The sequence below is a fragment of the Piliocolobus tephrosceles genome, chromosome 16 (assembly GCF_002776525.5).
Source record: "Piliocolobus tephrosceles isolate RC106 chromosome 16, ASM277652v3, whole genome shotgun sequence".
Taxonomy (NCBI): domain Eukaryota; kingdom Metazoa; phylum Chordata; class Mammalia; order Primates; family Cercopithecidae; genus Piliocolobus; species Piliocolobus tephrosceles.
This window is the reverse complement of record NC_045449.1, coordinates 56,245,603-56,263,810: the sequence shown is the minus strand read 5'-3', so window position 1 is coordinate 56,263,810 and position 18,208 is coordinate 56,245,603. Positions and strand designations below refer to the sequence as shown.

Genomic DNA, 18,208 nt, shown 5'->3' with positions numbered 1-18,208 from the left:
GGCAGTCTTAAGCCAGGTAGGGGCAGCAGAGCATAGCTTATTGCTAGGGAACGAACAGCCCAGCATCTATTTACTGGTAAAGATTTAGGAAAGGGGGCCGGGTGCGGTGGCTCACACCTGTAATCCCAGCACTTTGGGAGTCTGAGGCGGGCGGATCACGAGGTCAGGAGATCCAGACCATCCTGACCAACATGGTGAAACCCCTTCTCTACTAAAAATACAAAAATTAGCTGGGTGTGGTGGTGGGCGCCTGTAATCCCAGCTACTCGGGAGGCTGATCCAAGAGAATGGCTTGAACCTAGGAGGTGGAGGTTACAGTGAGCCAAGATCATGCCAGTGCACTCCAGCCTGGTGACAGAGGAAGACTCCATCTCAAAACATAAACAAACAAACAAACAAACAAACAAAAAATTTACGAAAGGGAAACCATTTTATGACTTAAACGTTTTTACTGGTCAGAAACCAAAAGATGTCAAAATTTCCAGCTTCTAAGAATGTACTTAGACAAAAGCAAGAAACCATAATTTTGATAACTATGAAAAAGTAGTTTGTGATGAGCTGTTTAGAAAATGTAGAAATTTCATTACGGAAATCCCTTTAAACCTTTCCTTTTTCTTTTTCTTCCTGAGTCTGTGTCACATTCACTGGTATCTGATGAGGAAAAGGATCTGGAGTTATGGGAGGAATTTCTATTCACATAGGCATCATATAACCTTAAGTCCTTAGGAGAAAGTAGTTCTTGGCAAACATTCCAGGACCATGTATAAGTAGAAAAGGTGTCATAAAAGGACTCATTTCTAGAGTCTATCCCAATCAAATCCCCTCGGATCTTCTGCCAGAGGTTTAGCATTTCTTTCCGGTGTTCAAGGGCAATTCCTAAATTATAGGTATCAGTAGCTCTCTTCACCTGTAGTGAGAGACCAGAAGTTTATTGTAGTTACCTTAAAGTAGTTTTGATTTGTGGACCACAATGATAGATACCCCAAGAGTTATGTTCCTAGGCTACTCAAAAGTCACTGAGTCTATACATTGGGTGGTGCCTCGTGAGGAAATGTGAGCTAGGAGTTGATGGACAATCAAAATGTACTGCTTGGGAATAATGAGGTAATAAGAAATTTTATAAGGATATGAAAAATACAGTGGACTAAAATAGGCTGAAGTATGGGATAGAGATAGGCTATGGATATAACAGGAGTGCCAATTCAGTCACTCAGTTCAGCCTAGGATAGGGAGAACTGACTGGGAGATGATGCTGAGCTGAGTAGGTCCTCAAGGATGTGATCAAATTGAGGGAGTGAGTGGTGAGGAGAAGGTGTTCCAGGGAGAGGGGACAGCATAAACAGAGACCCCCAAGGCAGTAAATATCCTGGAGGTGTGGTAGGAGGGTTCAGGCACTTGGTATTGCTGGAGTGTCAAGTTTAAAGTCAGAGGAATAAATAATGACAAAGGACAGGCAGGCCCTTACACTTAATCTTATAAGTCAGTAATCTCTGTGAGGCTAGCAAGACACTGTTCCTCAGTGAAAATCTTGCTGTAGTGAGCCACTGTTTCTAATGAAAGTGAAATAAATCCCTTAAGCAGAAAATAGAGTTGAAATTGCCATCATTGAGAGGGATGTGTTCACTTTTAAGTAGGACAGTGCCATGGTTGGCTCTTCATGTTGGATTATTAGCAGCTGTGTAGAGAATGGTTGGAGGATACCAGGTTGGCGACTGCCTCATCTAAGGCAGTGATAATGGGGATGGAGTGAAGGGGACAGATTTGAAAAAAAAATTTTTTTTTTTGAGATGGAGTCTTCCCCTGTCGCCTAAGCTGGAGTGCAGTAGTGTGATCTTGGCTCATCACAACCTCTGCCTCCCGGGTTCAAGGTATTCTCCTGCCTCAGCCTCCGGAGTAGCTGGGATTACAGGCACCCCACCGCCACAGCTGGTTAATTTTTGTATTTTTAGTAGAAACGGGATTTCACCATGTTGGCCTGACCTCAGGTGATTTGCCTCTCTTGGCCTCCCAAAGTGCTGGGATTACAGGTGTGAGCCACCATGCCTGGCCCTGAAAAATCTTTAAGAGAATGACAATAGGCCAGACTTGGGGATTAGCAGATGTGAAGAATGAGGAAAAAACCCAAGTTAAGGATAGCACCTGGCCTTCTAGCTTCAGTGACTGAGTAGTTGCTATCAACTGAGACATATGCAATATACTCTTGCAACAAACCTGCACATGTACCCCGTGGATCTAAAATAAAAGTTGACCTTATTTGAAAACACACACACACACACACACACACACACACACACACACACACACCACCTGAGATACAGAATTCCCAGGGGAGAGCCAGTTGGATGCAGAAGATGATGAGTTTTGTTTTGGACATGTTGAGTTTGTTATGTTATGAGACCCTGGGTAGAGGTAGAAATAGTCATCAAGTGGTCAGTGAGATAAGACAGAAATAGAGGAACGAAGTTAGGTTAGTGACAACTTTAATAGCAATCAGTACATAGGTGGCAGCTGAACCAAGGAGGATAGATTGAGATAGCCCAAGGAATACTTGCCCTAGCTGTTCTTTACCTAATGCCAAGATTTCCAGTGTATTAATACGAAACTATTGATCTTCTCAAGCTTCTTAGCCCTAGTGCAGCTGGTGCCCCAGGGCTAGAGGCCTCAGGATGTAAGATTCTTTCACCATGAATCTCTGAGTACACTACTCACTGTGACTGTTGGTCAACTACCTTAATTAGTTGGATATTTCTGGAATAACATAAATGAATGTCCCAGAAATAATAGTGAGTATAGCTGCATAGGTGAATAGCAGGATGAATAATAACACTTAACATTTGAATCCATTTGATTATAGACAAAGAAATGGTGTTATCACAATGGGTAAACATAAGAAACAATCTTGTCTCATTTTAAAGACATAGAGCAGATAAAAATTATTTTGGTTTTATGGTGTAGTATTGAAGTGAACAATATTTTTGTCAGTGATTTCTGGGAAGGCACTCCACGAGGAATACTCACGTGTTGTTTAATAGCAGTTTCATCAGCCACTGTACAAGTCTGCTTTTTCTTGAGTATTTGATCAATGGTGATGTTATTTGAATAACCTGAGGCAGGGTCCATAGACTTTATATTTGCTGCCTTTATGCATATTTAAACAAGAAGGTTAATAATACATTTTAGTTTGAATTATACAACAAAAAGACATAATAAATAAGTATATTTTATTATGGAAGGATATGTATATAATTTATAAGATTATTGCCAAACCATTTGTTTGTTTGTTTAGACTTTTTCTGGGTCCCTCAGGAGTGGCATTTGCCATATGTGCAAAAACATCTGTATATCCTAGATGGTGCCCTAGGACTGGAAATGTTAGGTCAAAAGGTGTGAGGTCTGTCCTTTTGGTAATTATTACCAAATTTCCTCTGTAGAGGGTGAACCAGTTTACAAACCTACCTGTAACTTATGAGTATACCATGTTTTTTCATCTTGGTCAATCTAATATGAAAAGATAAACCTGAGGAGAATTTTAACTTGGATTTTTTTTTTTTTTTTTTTTTTGAGATGGAATGTTGCTCTGTGACCCAGGCTGGAGTGCAGTGGCACGATCTTGGCTCACGGCAAGCTCCGCCTCCAGGGTTCACGCCATTCTCCTGCCTCAGCCTCCCAAGTAGCTGAGACTACAGGCGCCCGCCGCCACGCCTGGCTAATTTTTTGCATTTTTAGCAGAGACGGGGTTTCACCGTGTTAGCCAGGATGGTCTCGATCTCCTGACCTCATGATCCACCTGCCTTGGCCTCCCAAAGTCCTGGGATTACAGGCATGAGCCACCGTGCCTGCCCTAACTTGGATCTTTTATGAGGAATGAAGTTGAATATTTTTTCATGTTTCTGAGAACTGTCTGTTCATACCCTTTACCCATTTTTATATAGGTTAGTTTTTTTTTCTAATGAATTTGAAGTTCTTTGAAGTTAGCTTTTTGTGTTATGAGTGGCAACTGCGATTTTTTTTGGCCATATGGAGATTTTTGATCTTGAAGCAGTGGAATTAATAATATCTTTTTATTAAAAAATGCATTTGGCTTTTGTATCACAGTTAGGGATGCTTTCCCAGAGTTTATTTCAGTATGTTTAAGGTTTCTTTTCTTTTTCTTTCTCTCTGACCTTCCATTTATTTCTTCTACATTTCGTCCATTTGCAATTTGTACATAAAGTGTAAATCTCATTTTTTTCCTCAGATGCCTACTCAGTGTACTATTTGTTGAATAATCTATCATTTTCCTGTTGTGTTGAAATGTCATGTTTTCCTTAAGTTAAAATTCTCCACATAGCTCTATTTATTTTTGGACTTTCTATTTTCTTCCTTGGGTCTGTCTGTTAATTTCTTAATATCACACTTTTTTTTTTTTTTTTTTTTTTTTTTTTTTGGAGACGGAGTCTCACTCTGTTGCCAGGCTAGAGTGCAGTGGCGCAATCTCAGCTCACTGCAACCTCCGCCTCCCGGGTTCAAGTGATTCTCCTGCCTCAGCCTCCCGAGTAGCTGGGACTACAGGTGCCCACCACCACACCTGGCTAATTTTTTGTATTTTTAGTAGAGATGGGGTTCCATCATGTTGGTCAGGATGGTCTCGATCTCTTGACCTCATGAGCCACCTGCCATGCCCTCCCAAAGTGCTGGGATTACAGGTATGAGCCACTGGGCCCTGCCCATCAATATCACACTGTTTTAATGATTGAGACTTTTTTTTTTTTTTTTTTTGAGACAGAGTCATGAAAGTGGCTCATGCCTGTGATTCCAGCACTTTGGGAGGCCGAGGTGGGTGGATTGCTTGAGCCCAGGAGTTCAAGACCAGCCAACATGGCAAAACCCCATCTCTACTAAAAATACAAAAACTAGATGGGCGTGGTGGCATGTGTCTGTAGTCCCAGCTACTAGAGAGGCTGAAGTGGGAGGATTGCTTAAGCCTGGGAGACAGAGGCTGCAGTGAGCTGAGATCACATCACTGCACTCCAGCCTGGGTGACAAAGTTGAGACCCTGTCTCAACAACAACAACAACAACAACAAAAACCCTTGGGGAAAATTTGAAAAACCACATTAAAGTTATAGACAAGCAAGAAAGAACACCACCCTTATAATGTCAAACTTTTTTTTTTTTTTTTGAGACAGAGTTTTGCTGGAGTGCAGTGGTGGGATCTCAGCTCACTGCAACCTTAGCCTCCCGGGTTCAAGCAATTCTCCTGCCTCAGCCTCCCTAGTAGCTGGGATTACAGACTCGCGCCACCATGGCTGGCTACATTTTGTATTTTTAGTAGAGACAGGGTTTCACCATGTTGGCCAGGCTGGTCTTAAACTCCTGAACTCAGGTGATCCGCCTGCCTTGGCCTCCCAAAGTGCTGGGATTAAAGGTGTGAGCCACCATGCCTGGCCTTGAAAGTATTTTTATTTACTCTCTCTCTTGAATGATAGTTTAGCTGGAAATAATTTGCTGTCCTCAATCTATGGATATTATTTGATTGTCTTCTGGCCTGTATTTTTGCATGCATGAAGTCTCCTGTTAGCCTACTTTTTGTTCCTTTGTAAGTTATTTCTTTTTTCTCTCTGGTTCCCTCTCCTCCCCTCCCCTTCCCTCCTTTCTCTCTCTCTCTTTTTCTTTCTTTCTTTCTTTCGAGACAGAATCTTGCTTGGTGGCCCAGGCTGGAGTGCAGTGGTGCAATCTCAGCTCACTGCAACCTCTGCCTTCTGGGTTCAAGAGATTCTCTTGCCTCAGCCTCCCAAGTAACTGGGATTATAGGCATGTGCCATCACGCCCAACTAATTTTTGTATTTAGTACAGACAGGGGTTTCATCATGTTGGCCAGGCTGGTCTTGAACTTCTGACCTCAAGCGATCCACTTGCCTTGGCCTCCCAAAGTGATGGGATTATAGCCGTGAGCCACTGTGCCTGGCCTCTGGTTGCTTTTGAAGTGTTTTCTTTGTCTTCATTTTCAACTGCAATGTTTCAAGTTGGATTTTCTTTTATATATGTTGCTCCAGGATGTTTTCTTCAATTTAAGAATTCATATCTTTTATCAATTTAGAAAAATTCTCAGTCATTACTAAACATTTCTCTTTAATAGTTTAAAACATTTTTTACAGTCTTTTAAAGATCAATCTGCTATATCAAATTATTATGATACTCCTCGTTTACCTACTGACTTTTTTTGAGAGTAGATTATTTCCTTGTATGGCTTGTAATTTTTGTGAACCTCTTTAAAACGGATTTGAAAAGATTTTTTATATAAGCTGTGCAAACCTAGGATATGGATGTGTTTATGTTTGTGTCTGGCAGACCTCCCAAGGTAATACCAATCTAAAACCAGTTTTAAGGGTAATTTTACTGTTTGGCGATTTCATCTAATGTGGAAACTATAAATTCAGATTCTGAATCCATGCATGCTACAATCTTGAGTTTTAAATTCTTCACAGAATACTTTGTTCTCTATTCAGAGCTTTGAGCAGGCCAAGCTTCACTATGGACTGAGTTTCTTACCCCTCCTTTTACTGAGAGGGCAATCCTTCCAGATTCTGGTTTCAATTCCAGTTGCTTACTTCCAGGGATCCACATCTCCTGACCCTGAATGGGCATTGAAACCCCAATCCCAACTCATCAGGGCCTAGATGTATAGGATCTACCTACCACCCCTCCGCCATGTTCATTTTATGAACTTGTTATTCTGGCTTTAGGCACTCTCTCTCTCTTGCTTTCTGAAACATGGGTTTTCCTTTCTTTTGAATACATTTTTCAATGTTTGTCATTTTATTTCATCCAGTATTCATATTTATATATATTTATATTTTGTAGAAACAGAATTTACTATGTTGCTCAGGCTGGTCTCGAACTCCTCGGCTCAAGCAATCCACCTTCCTTGGCCTCCTAAAGTGTTGGGATTACAAGCATGAGCTACCATACCCAGCCCTATCCAATATTTTAATGTGGTCATAGGGAGTCTGTGTGCGGGGTCAGGTAGTGTTCATGTAACTTAGTTACTTTCGGAAACTTGAAAGTACCATTTCTTTCTTTCTTTTCTTTTTTGTAGACACGGGGTTTCACCATGCTGCTCAGGTTGGTCTCAAACTCCTGAGCTCAAGTGATCCAGCCGCCTCAGCCTCCCAAAGTGCTGGGATTACAGGCATGAGGAACCTGTGCCTAGACTATTTCTTGGTTCTAATGAACATTCATTTTATTTTATTTTATTTTGAGATGGAGTTTTGCTCTTTTTGCCCAGGCTGGAGTGCAATGGTGCGATCTTGGCTCACCACAAGCTCCGCCTCCCGGGTTCAAGTGATTCTCCTGCTTCAGCCTCCTGAGTAGCTGGGATTACAGGCATGTGCCACCACACCTGGCTAATTTTGTATTTTTAGTAGAGATGGAGTTTCTCCATGTTGGTCAGGCTGGTCTCGAACTCTCGACCTCAGGTGATCCACCCGCTTCGGCCTCCCAAAGTGCTGGGATTACAGGCGTGAGCCACCGCGCCCAGCCTCTAATGAACATTTATAAATACATAATTATATTAGATTAGATGTAATATACTACATAGTATATTAGATATACTATATATGTATATAATTATAAACATATAGTTTAATAGAAATAGCATTAAATGTAATATAATAGTTGTAAATGTAGTACATATACAGTAGATATAGATGTAAATATACATATGTATGCATGTAGTATAATGAATATAAATATGTAGTGTATTAGATGTAATATACTAGTAAATATGTAATATATTAGATGGTAACAAGTGTTATGAAAAAATTCAGGAAAGGGGATAAGGTATTGGGGGTTGTGATTTTATTTGAATACATATATATTTATTTGTTCAAACATTTTTATTTTAAATTTATTTTTAATTAAAAACATTTATTTTTAGAGATGGAGCCTCACTATGTTGCCCAGGCTAGAGTGGAGTGCATTCACAGGCATGATCATCGCACATTAGTCTTGAACTCCTGGGCTCAAGTGATCCTCCTGCCTCAGTCTTCTGATCAGCTGGGATTAGAGGTATGTATCATTGCACCCAGCTATTTAAATACTTATTTAAAAAATACTTTATTGGTCAGGCATGGTGGCTGATGCCTGTAATCCCAGCACTTTGGGAGGTTGATCACCTAAGATCAGGAGTTTGAGACCAGCCTGACCAACATGGTGATACCCTGTCTCTACTAAGAATACAAAAATTAGCCGGATGTGGTGGCGCATGCCTGTGGTCCCAGCTATTCTGGAGGCTGAGGCAGAAGAATTGCTTGAACCTGGGAGGCAGAGGTTGTAGTGAGCCAAGATCACGCCACTGTACTCCAGCCTGGGCAACAGAGCAAGACTTTGACTCAAAAAAAAAATTTTTTAAGTGAAAATTCATGTAACATAAAATGAACCAAGTGAAGTGAACAATTCAGTGGCATTTAGTACAATGACAATGTGGGGATTGTGATTTTAACGGGGTTGTTAGGCCTCCTGAAGTGATATTTGAGACAATACCTGAAAGAGGTGATGGGAGAGCTATGATGCAGCTCTCTGAGGAACAACATTAGAGCAGAAGAAATAGCAAAGCCATAGACCATGAGGTGAGAGCATGTCTGGTCTGCAAGAGGAAGAGTAAAGAGGCCTTAAGGATGGAGTGGAATGCACTGGACGGTGAGCAGTGGAAGATGAGATTGTTGGATAGGCAATGAGAGCCTAGATCAGTGATGGTCAATAACATTTTCCTCAATAATGGAAATTTTCTGTATTTCTGTGTTGTCCAGTATAGTAGCCATTAGCCACATATGGCTATTGAGCATTTGCAAGTGAGGACCTGAATGTGTAATTTTATTTAATTTTAATTAATTGAAATTTAAACAGTTACTAGTGCTACAATTATTGGAAGGCTCAGGTTTTGATTGTGTGGGACATTGTAAGTTATAAAAAGTTTGGTTTTCATTCTGTGTGATATGAAAAGCCATTGGAGGGTTTCTTTTTTTTTTTTTTTTTTTTTGTTTGGGTGACAGAGTCACACTCTGTCACCCAGGCTGGAGTGCAGTGGCTGGATCTCGGCTCACTGCAAGCTCCGCCTCCTGGGTTTACGCCATTCTCCTGCCTCAGCCTCCCAAGTAGCTGGGACTACAGGCGCCCGCCACCTCGCCCGGCTAGTTTTTTGTAGTTTTTAGTAGAGAGGGGGTTTCACCATGTTAGCCAGGATGGTCTTGATCTCCTGACCTCGTGATCCGCCCGTCTCGGCCTCCCAAATTGGAGGGTTTCAATCTGATTTTAACAGAACCACTTTGGCTGCTGGGTTGACAGTTGATTGAAGGGGACAACAGTAGAAGCAACGGGACCATTTAGGAAGCTATTGACATTATTTCTGCTGAGATTATTAGAGACAATCTAGCATATAGTATGCTCTCAGGAAATAAAGTATTTGTATTACAGTATTCTTTCCTCTAAAAAATATTGAGTTACCTATGGGCCAAATTCTATTTTAGATGATAGGGATACCTCAGTGAAAGAAATACAACCCTTGTGTACATGAATGTTATATTCTACTTGGAGAGATTGACAATAAACAGACAAGCACCTGGGGTGGAGGAGTAGTTGAATGTTGGGACATAAGTTTAAAGGAGGATAAATGTCCTCTTATTTCCATCTTCTCAGTGATATTTTCCTGTGGGTGTTACTTCATTTGGAGAAAGACAAAGTCTGAACTTGAGGTCATTTGTGACAGTGATACTCCACTGGGCCTCTTAAACTCTATGTGTGGAGGGGCCTTCTAGGAATTGTATAGTGATGTGAACAACATATGGGCCTCTGGAACCCAGAGCTCCACAGGGTAGGCTGGCCTCCAGTTAAATTTCCATTCTGTTTCTCAGGCCTAGAGGCCTTATCTGGGGTAAGGCCAGAGTCTCCTGAGAGATTATCCAGAAACTTGGGCATAGTTGCTAGAGACCTTAAAACTCTAGCAAAAGTATATCTTGGGAGGGGGTGCAAAAAGACTAGAGTCAACAGAACTTGAAGCAAGGCCAGAAGGTGCAGCTGGGACCATAAATGGGGATCTAGTTGAGGGCAGGATGGCCCCTCCATCACAGCACTGCTCTTTTGGGTTGTGGGCCTGGTCTTCTCATCTCATGTTGTTTGCCCAACCACAATCTAGAGTGGATGGAGGGTGTCCAGAGTGCAGCTGCTGGTCCCTGAGTGGTTGGGGGAGCATTCAGAGATAGGATTGGAGAAACTTTTATTGTTGTTATTCCTATATTCCCCATCCCCAACCACAAACCTGTATTTTTTAGTAAGTTTATTTGTTGAAATTAAATGAAATGTTAACACCTGGGCTTAAATTTGGACACATGGCTATGGCATCTGGTTTGAAAATAATGACTAAAACTATTTGTTGTAAAAGCATGTTATTAGTTCTTTTAAGTTAGTGCTTAAAAATCCAAGTATTTAACTAATGTGACATAATCTAAATCTCACCTGTGTTTTCCAGTCTCTTTTATGGAAAAAATAATCCTCAAAGAAATTCAAAGGCTCCTTTCTTCTTAGCATCTCTAATTTCTGCATGTCTTTGAATGGCTTTCCCATCACCACCCCATCCACATTAGGGAACAATGGAAAGATGGGTATTTTTGAATATGGGCTATCTGAATGGGAATTGCATCCTAAAAAGATAAAAACAAAAATGGTATCACAAACAATGTAAGAAATTCACATAAAAGACCAGCATGTGGTGCCTGTTTTGCTTTGTCTATTCTTCTCAGTGGCCATGGCCCTCATTCTTCACTCTCCTGCTTCCACTCCCAACCCATTCACAGACTCTAGGCTTCATCAGGCATCTGAGGATTCAGGTTACATCTACATTTGCTTTCAAATGACATCTATGTGACACAGAGTGGTCACTCAGAATAGGCTGTGGTTCTGTTCTTAAGGCATTTGGGCTCTAGTACTTCTTTCTGACCAGTCATATAAAAATACATCCTTTACAACAGTAGAGAGAGAACAAATGGCTCTTACTCTTGAGCTCTTCAAGAAATTTAAATAAATCCTTTTCTTTCATTATTGCAATCCGGGCAGCATTAGCAAAGGCAGCCATGCTTGAGCTTGGAGGTGTGCATATGTCTGGCTTAAGTGTCCTTTTTCCATAGCCCATAGTGTAGGGACTCCACAACATTCCTGGGCCAGTATGCTGGAATTTTCTTTGGAAATAGCTTTAAAAAAAAAGTAATTTAGAAATGGATACAAAGAGATATAGGACAAAAATTTTAAAAAGTCAAGTTGCTAGTTACATATGCTGAAGAAACTTATTTTAAATCTAATTTGCATATTTATTCAATAATATTTGAATGTCTATTTCTGTGATATTTATAGAATATCTACTGATACCTTCCACAGGCCATTTGACTATTTATATCTGTATTCCTTGGTTTTTGGTCTCCTTTTTTTCCCCAAGCCTTCCCAGAGTTTTTGTTTTTGTTTTTTTTAGAGAGAGATGAGGTCTTGTTATGTTGCCAGGCTGGACCGGAACTCCTGGGCTCAAATTCTCCTCTCTCCTAAGCCTCCTGAGTAGCTGGACTATAGGTGCCTGCTATCATGTCCAGCTCTGACCTCCCTGTTTTGTTTAGAAAAATACTTATGAATTATGATCCTTGACAAACCCTTAAGTGGTACCAGCTTGAATACAAACATTAATGATTATTACTTTGTGTTAGGTTTAAAAATGCAAATTTTGTTTTAAGTTAAAAGAAATTCTCATTGCAGAGAATTTGGAAAACATAGAAAAGTATAAAAAAGAAAAGAAAATACTACCAGTAAGCTTATGATCTGGAGTAAATCACTATTGATTGCTTTTCTTTCTTATCTTTTTTTTTTTGGAGTGTATGTGTAAGAAGACACTTAGATGTGTTACTGGGCATTTTAGGTTACACATTCTTTGAGAATTAGTACAGCTGGCAGGCTGTATATGATAAAGGACTCTGATCCATAGTATAAACATCTGACTTACAAACATGCATACCTCAAATATTAGTGACTGTGGTGGTAAGTGATCAGCTTCCTCCTTGCTGCCAGAACAGTGAACTTCTCTCTGCAGCTATGGTAGGGATCTGCTTACTGCTGCTGAGGTGGAAGGACTTGCTTCTCACTGCTTTGATAGTGGAACCTCTCACATCTCAGTGTTCTGAGTAGAAGAGCATCACTTTATGCTGTCTCAGAGGAAAAGGTGTAGGACCTTGCTTCTCATTAATACATAGGTAGATTTCTTCCTGTTACAGCAACGGGAGGCTTCACTACTCTCTGGGATGGTGACAGGCAGCCTTTCTTTTCCTCTCAGGAAGAGGGAAAGGACTCATTCTAAATGTTGGGGCTGAAGCAGTGGTTGGTAGGAAATGTGCCTATGGTGTTCTGATTAGAGTCTGACTTATGATCAGATACTTTCTTCCCTAGCCTTGAACTCAACCATCCACAATGTCATCACTTGCCTCTGAAAATAGCATAAGGCTAGTTTCTCTTAATGTAACTTAATTCCTACCCGGTCCTTCAAGGCTCAGTTTTTCTTTCCCTCAGAGTATTCTCTATATACTCTATGGCTCTGAGTGTTGTCTTCAGCACCATTGGGAAAATACAAATTGTGGGAAATACAAATTCTTGGCCCTGACTACACACCTATTAACTTAGAAATCCCGTAGCCTAGCAATGTGTTTTAACAATCACTCCAGCTGATTCTGACACAGTGCAAGTTTGAGAACTTCTGCTCTAGTCTATGGTTTCCTTTCTTCCTTGAAATTCTAATCTTTGCTTAACAATTTATGTCACATTATATTTTATAAGTAATTGTTTCATATATATTACATACCAAAACTAGTGGCTTGTGTTTGTATTTGCTGTTTTTATTATTATTATTCTTATTATTTGAGACAGAGTTTTGCCCTTGTTGCCTACGCTAGAGTGCAATGGCGCGATCTTGGCTCACTGCAACCTCCACCTCCTGGGTTCAAGCGATTCTCCTGCCTCAGCTTCCCGAATAGCTGGGATTAAAGGCAGGCACCACCATGCCTGGCTAATTTTGTATTTCTAGTAGAGACGGGGTTTCTCCATGTTGGTCAGGCTGGTCTTGAACTCCCAACCTCAGGTGATCCATCTGCCTTGGCCTCCCAAAGTGCTGAGATTACAGGCGTGAGCCACCGTGCCCAGCCTGCTATTATTATTATTATTATTATTATTATTATTATTATTATTATTATCATTTTAGAGACAGGGTCTCATGGTGTCCCAGGCTGGAGTACAGGGGTGCAAGGCTCACTACAGCCTTGAACTTCTGGCCTCAAGCAGTCCTTCTGCCTCCGCCTCCTGAGTAGCTGGGACCACAGGTGCAAGCCACCCTGCCTGGCTAATCTTTACATTTTTTGTAGAGAGTTTCCCTACATTGCCCAGGCTGGTTTTGAACTTCTGGGCTCAAGTGATCCTCCTGCTGTGGGCTCCCAAAGCTTTGGGATTACAATAGTGAGCCACCATGCCTAGCCTGTATTTGCTTTTAATAATGATATAATTTTGCTAGATTTGCATATCTCTGTTTCACAGAATTCCTGGGCATATCTAAAAATACAGGAAAGATACTCTTTGCCACACAATATTACGAAGTACAATAGAAGAAAATAGGGCCAGGTGTGGTGGCTCATGCTTGTAATCCCAGCACTTTGGGAGGCCAAGGTGGGAGGATCACCTGAGGTCAGGAATTCAAGACCAGCCTGGCCAATATGGCGAAACCCTGTCTTTACTAAAAATACAAACATTAGCCAGGCATGGTAGTGTTGGTGCGTGCCCGTAATCCCAGGTATTTGGGAGGCTGGGGCCAGAGAATCGCTTGAATACTGGAGGCAGAGGTTGCAGTGAGCTGAGATCATGCCATTGCACTCTAGCCTGGGTGATGAGAGCAAAACTCTGTCTCAAAAAACAAACAAACAAAAAAAAAACAAAACAAAAAAAAGAAAGAAGTATAATAAAAGAAAATATATATTCTATAAACTTATATTCACAATAAAAGATCAGTCTGTATAGGGGCCCAGATGTCCTGGGCAAGCCCAGTCTTTACTCATTTCCCTCACCCACCTCCAGTGATGTTCTGGCTTGTAGTAGGCTTTTCCTCTGCTGAGGTTTCACACCTTCCTGACAGTCCAGTGAATTCACTGACACCATTCTAACTGTGTAATCCTGGGCATATTATTCAATTATTAAGGTGCCTCAATTCCCTTATCTGGGAATGGGGGTAATGATAGTATCCACTTCATAGTGTTAAATGAAATAATACACATAAAGACTTTAGGGTGGTATCAGGAGCATAGTAACAACTCAACATATGTAAGGTGTTGTTATTTCTCTAGTTCCTTGCAAGATCCATGATCAAACACACAGGACTTTTATATATTTCACTTTTTGTTTTCTTGAAGAGATCTATCCACCTGGAATGGTTTCAGTGTATAGTTATTGACCCAGAGTTATTCTTCACCACCATCCTAGGGAGGAAGTCCCTTTGTCTGTCTCCTTTTTGGATATTCTGTTTCCTGGATCCTATGTTTTCCTTCTTCTTTTTTTTTTTTTTTTTTGAGACAAGGTCTTGCTCTGTCACCCAGGCTGGAGTGTAGCGACCTGGGCTCAAGCGATCCTCCTGCTTCAGCCTCCTGAGTAGCTGGGACTACAGGCACATGCCACATCTGACTAATTAAAAAAAAATTTTTTTTTGTAGAGATAGGATCTCCCTATGTTGCCCAGGCTGATCTTGAATTCCTGGGCTCAAGTGATCCTTCTGCCTTGGTCTCCCAAAGTCCTGGGATTATAGGTGTGAGCTGGCTGTTTTCCTACTTATTATGTATACTCCCTCATCTTGGTGGGGTGTATCCTTCAATAGCTTCCTAATGAAGAATGCATAAGTACATTTTTTGAGGCTTGGTAACTGGAAAGTGTCTTTTCTTTTATACTTTGCAGTTTGGCTGGGTAGGTTGGAAATCATTTTTTCTGAGGCAGTGTTACATTATTTTCTGGCTTTCAGTGCTGTACTTGAGAAGTCTTATGTTTCCTTTTCACATGCAGAAAAGTAAATTTTTTTACTTATTGGAAACTTTTAGCATCTTATCCCTGATGTTCTGAAATGTTATAGTAATGTGCCATGTGTGGGTATGGGTCTTTTATCATTCATTGTGCTGGACATTCAATGGATACTTTAAACCTACAAACTCATGTATGTGAGTTCTGGGAAATCTTCTAGGACTATTTCTTTGATAATTTCCTGCCTTCATTTGGTTTTCTCATTCACCTTTTAGAATGCTTACTATTTGGAATGTTGGACTGATTTTCTCATCTTTTCTAATGCTGTTTTCTCTTTTTCCAAAATTCTGAGAGATTTTCTTAATTGAAATTTTCACTTCTGCTATTCTATTTTTAATTTGCAAGAACTTCAACCTTTTTCTTTCTTTTGAATGTTTCTTTTATATAGTTTCCTATTCAAATTTCATGAATGCAAATTAACCCTCATATCTTGGAGGATATTACAATAATTCTTCTGTATCATGTATCATGCATTATCTCTACTTCTTTAGTTTGTTCTTTCTTTTTTTTGTTCTTTCTTTCCTTCTTGTTTTAATATTGCTTTACTATTAATCTAAGATTAATAATCTAATAATAATCTTCCTTAAATATCTTTTTTTAAAAAGAGATGGGGGTGTCATTATGTTGCCCAGGCTGGACTTGAACTCCAGGGTTCAAGCGGTCCTTCTGCCTCATACTTTCGAGTAGCTAGGACTACAGGCATGTGCTACTAGGTCCATCTCTTAAATGTCCCTTGATTTCTTGGATGTCTATTCATATTTTAGAATGAGAGTAAGCACTCGTTAAATCCAATTGGAAGCTTTTTGGTGTGTTAAATCTTATTGGTGGGAGCTCTACTGTCAGATAATTGGTTGGAGCCTTGTTTCATCAAGGGACTTTTTAACTGTGAGTGTGGGTTTTTTCTCTTGGGCTAGTCAATTTCCCTGAAGACTAATCTTCTACAATTTTACTTGGGTGGTATAAGTCTAGCTTCCAACACATTGGGAACATGGAAGGAGAAGGGGGCTAGTGGGAGGTCTTGCCATTCAGCAAGTACATTTTCTTCTCTTTCTTTTTTGAGACAGAGTCTTGCTCTGTCCCCCAGGCTGGAGTACAGTGGCCTGATCTTGGCTCATTGCAACCTCCGCCTCCTGAGTTCAAGCAATTCTTGTGCCTCAGCCTCCCAAGTAGCTGGGATTACAGGTGCGTGCCACCATGCCTGGCTAATTTTTGTATTTTTAGTAGAGATGGGGTTTCACCATGTTGGTTAGGCTGGTCTCAGAGCAATCTGCCTGCCTCAGCCTCCCACAGTGTTAGGATTACAGGTGTGAGCCACTGTGCCCAGCTCCCTTTGCTTCCTCTACTTTCCAGAGCTATTTTTCTTACCTCTTCATTTGTCTCTTGACCATCAGTCTGTCTTTCTACCAGACTTTTCTATATACCATTTCCAGGTCAAACTCCACCACTCCTCTATCAAAATCCTTCTTCCTCACTGCTCCCCTCTCCCAGCACTTGTAGTGGCTCTCCAGTGCTTGGAGGAAACCTTAGAAGAGATTTTCTATAATGTGGATCCAGTACCTATTTTCCACCTTATCTCTTCCTGTTTCCCTACACAAATATCATGCTCTAGCCAAACAAATGTAGACTGTTTTCTAAGTCTTTTTCTCACAACATTCTCTTATTGAACTGCTAAATCAGATATTTAATAGCTGTATAATCTTGGGAAAGTCAATTAAATTCAACAAGTATTAAGTGCCTAGTTTGTTCTGTGCTGTGTGTTAGGTGTGGGAAAAAATGAATAAGCCTGACATGGTCCCTGCCCTTCCAGAGCTCACAATCTAATGGACAAAGCTGCCTGTTAAACCTGTAACTTCAACAGTGCAATGTGCTGTATGATAGGGAGAGAAGAGCATGTAGGAGCAAGCCTGACCCAGAATTGGGGGGTCAGAGAAGGCATTTCAGAGGGAGTGACTACTCACAGGGACAGAAAGGATAAGCAGGAGTCAGCTAAGCATAGATAGGTAGAGTGGGTTGAATTGTATTTCCCAAAAAGATGTCCAAGGCCTAAGCCCTGTACCTGCTATGGGACCTTCTTTGGAAAGTATCTTTGCAGATGTAATTAAATTAAAGATCTTGAGATGAGATAATCCTGGATTTAGGGTGGGTCCTAAATCTAATGACTGGTGACCTTATAAGAGAAAGGAGAGGGAGATTTGAGACACAAATAGAGGAAGGCATTGTGAAAATGAAGGCACAGATAGGAATTATGCTGCCACAGGCCAAGGAATGCCAGGAATCACTAGAGGCTGGAATTTCCAGGGAAGGATTCTCGCCTGGAGAAGGAATGGGTGTGGTCTTACTGACACCGTCTGGCCTCCAGAACTGGGACAGAATAATTTTTATTGTTTTAAGCCACAGAGTTTGTGGCAATTTTATTAATTAATTTGTTTTAGAGATGGCAGTCTTGCTATGTTGCCCAGGCTGGAGTGCAGTGGCTATCCACAGGCATAGTTCTGCTGCTGAACAGCACAGGAGTTTTAACCTGCTCTGTTTCTGACCTAGGCTGGTTCACCACTTCTGGTGGTCCCCTGCTCCCTGGAGGTCACCGTATTGATGCTGAACTTAGTGTAGAAACCTGATTGGCATAGTGCACTACTGCCCAGAGCCCTTGGGGCTGAAGGGATCCTCCTGCCTCAGCCTCCTAAGTAGCTAGAACTACAGGCCTGCACCACCATTCCTGGCTATGGTAATTTTTTATGACAGCCCTAGGAAACTGACTCACAAAGGGGAAAACTATTTTAGGCAAATACCAGGAGGTGAGAGAGCATGGAGTATTTTAGGACCCGAGTTAAATGTAATCTAGGGTGTGAGAGGGGAAGTTACAAGAGATGAGGGCTGGGCACAGCTGCTCTTGCCTATAATCCCAGCACTCTGGGAGGCTGATGGGGGTGGATAACTTGAGGTCAGGAGTTCAAGACCAGCTTGAGCAACATGGTGAAACCCTGTCTTTACAAAAAAATATAAAGATTAGCCAGGCATGGTAGTGCACGCTTGTAGTCCCAGCTACTTGGGGAAGCTGAAGTGAGAGGATTGCTTGAGTCTGGGAGGTAGAGGCTACA

The 18,208-nt window shown here is 41.1% G+C and overlaps 1 protein-coding gene across 1 annotated transcript in view; it reads right to left on the bottom strand.

The window, feature by feature from the left end:
* Positions 1-551: 551 nt before the first annotated feature.
* Positions 552-18,208, bottom strand: part of EFCAB3 (EF-hand calcium binding domain 3) — a 152,902-nt gene continuing 135,245 nt past the window's right edge. The window contains exons 44-47 of the mRNA XM_023192335.1: positions 11,028-11,221; positions 10,491-10,675; positions 3,019-3,138; positions 552-907 (exon numbers count right to left, since the gene is read on the bottom strand). Of these exons, the coding sequence (XP_023048103.1) occupies positions 584-907; positions 3,019-3,138; positions 10,491-10,675; positions 11,028-11,221 (823 nt within the window). The 3' untranslated portion in view covers positions 552-583. The remainder of the gene's footprint in view (positions 908-3,018; positions 3,139-10,490; positions 10,676-11,027; positions 11,222-18,208) is intronic.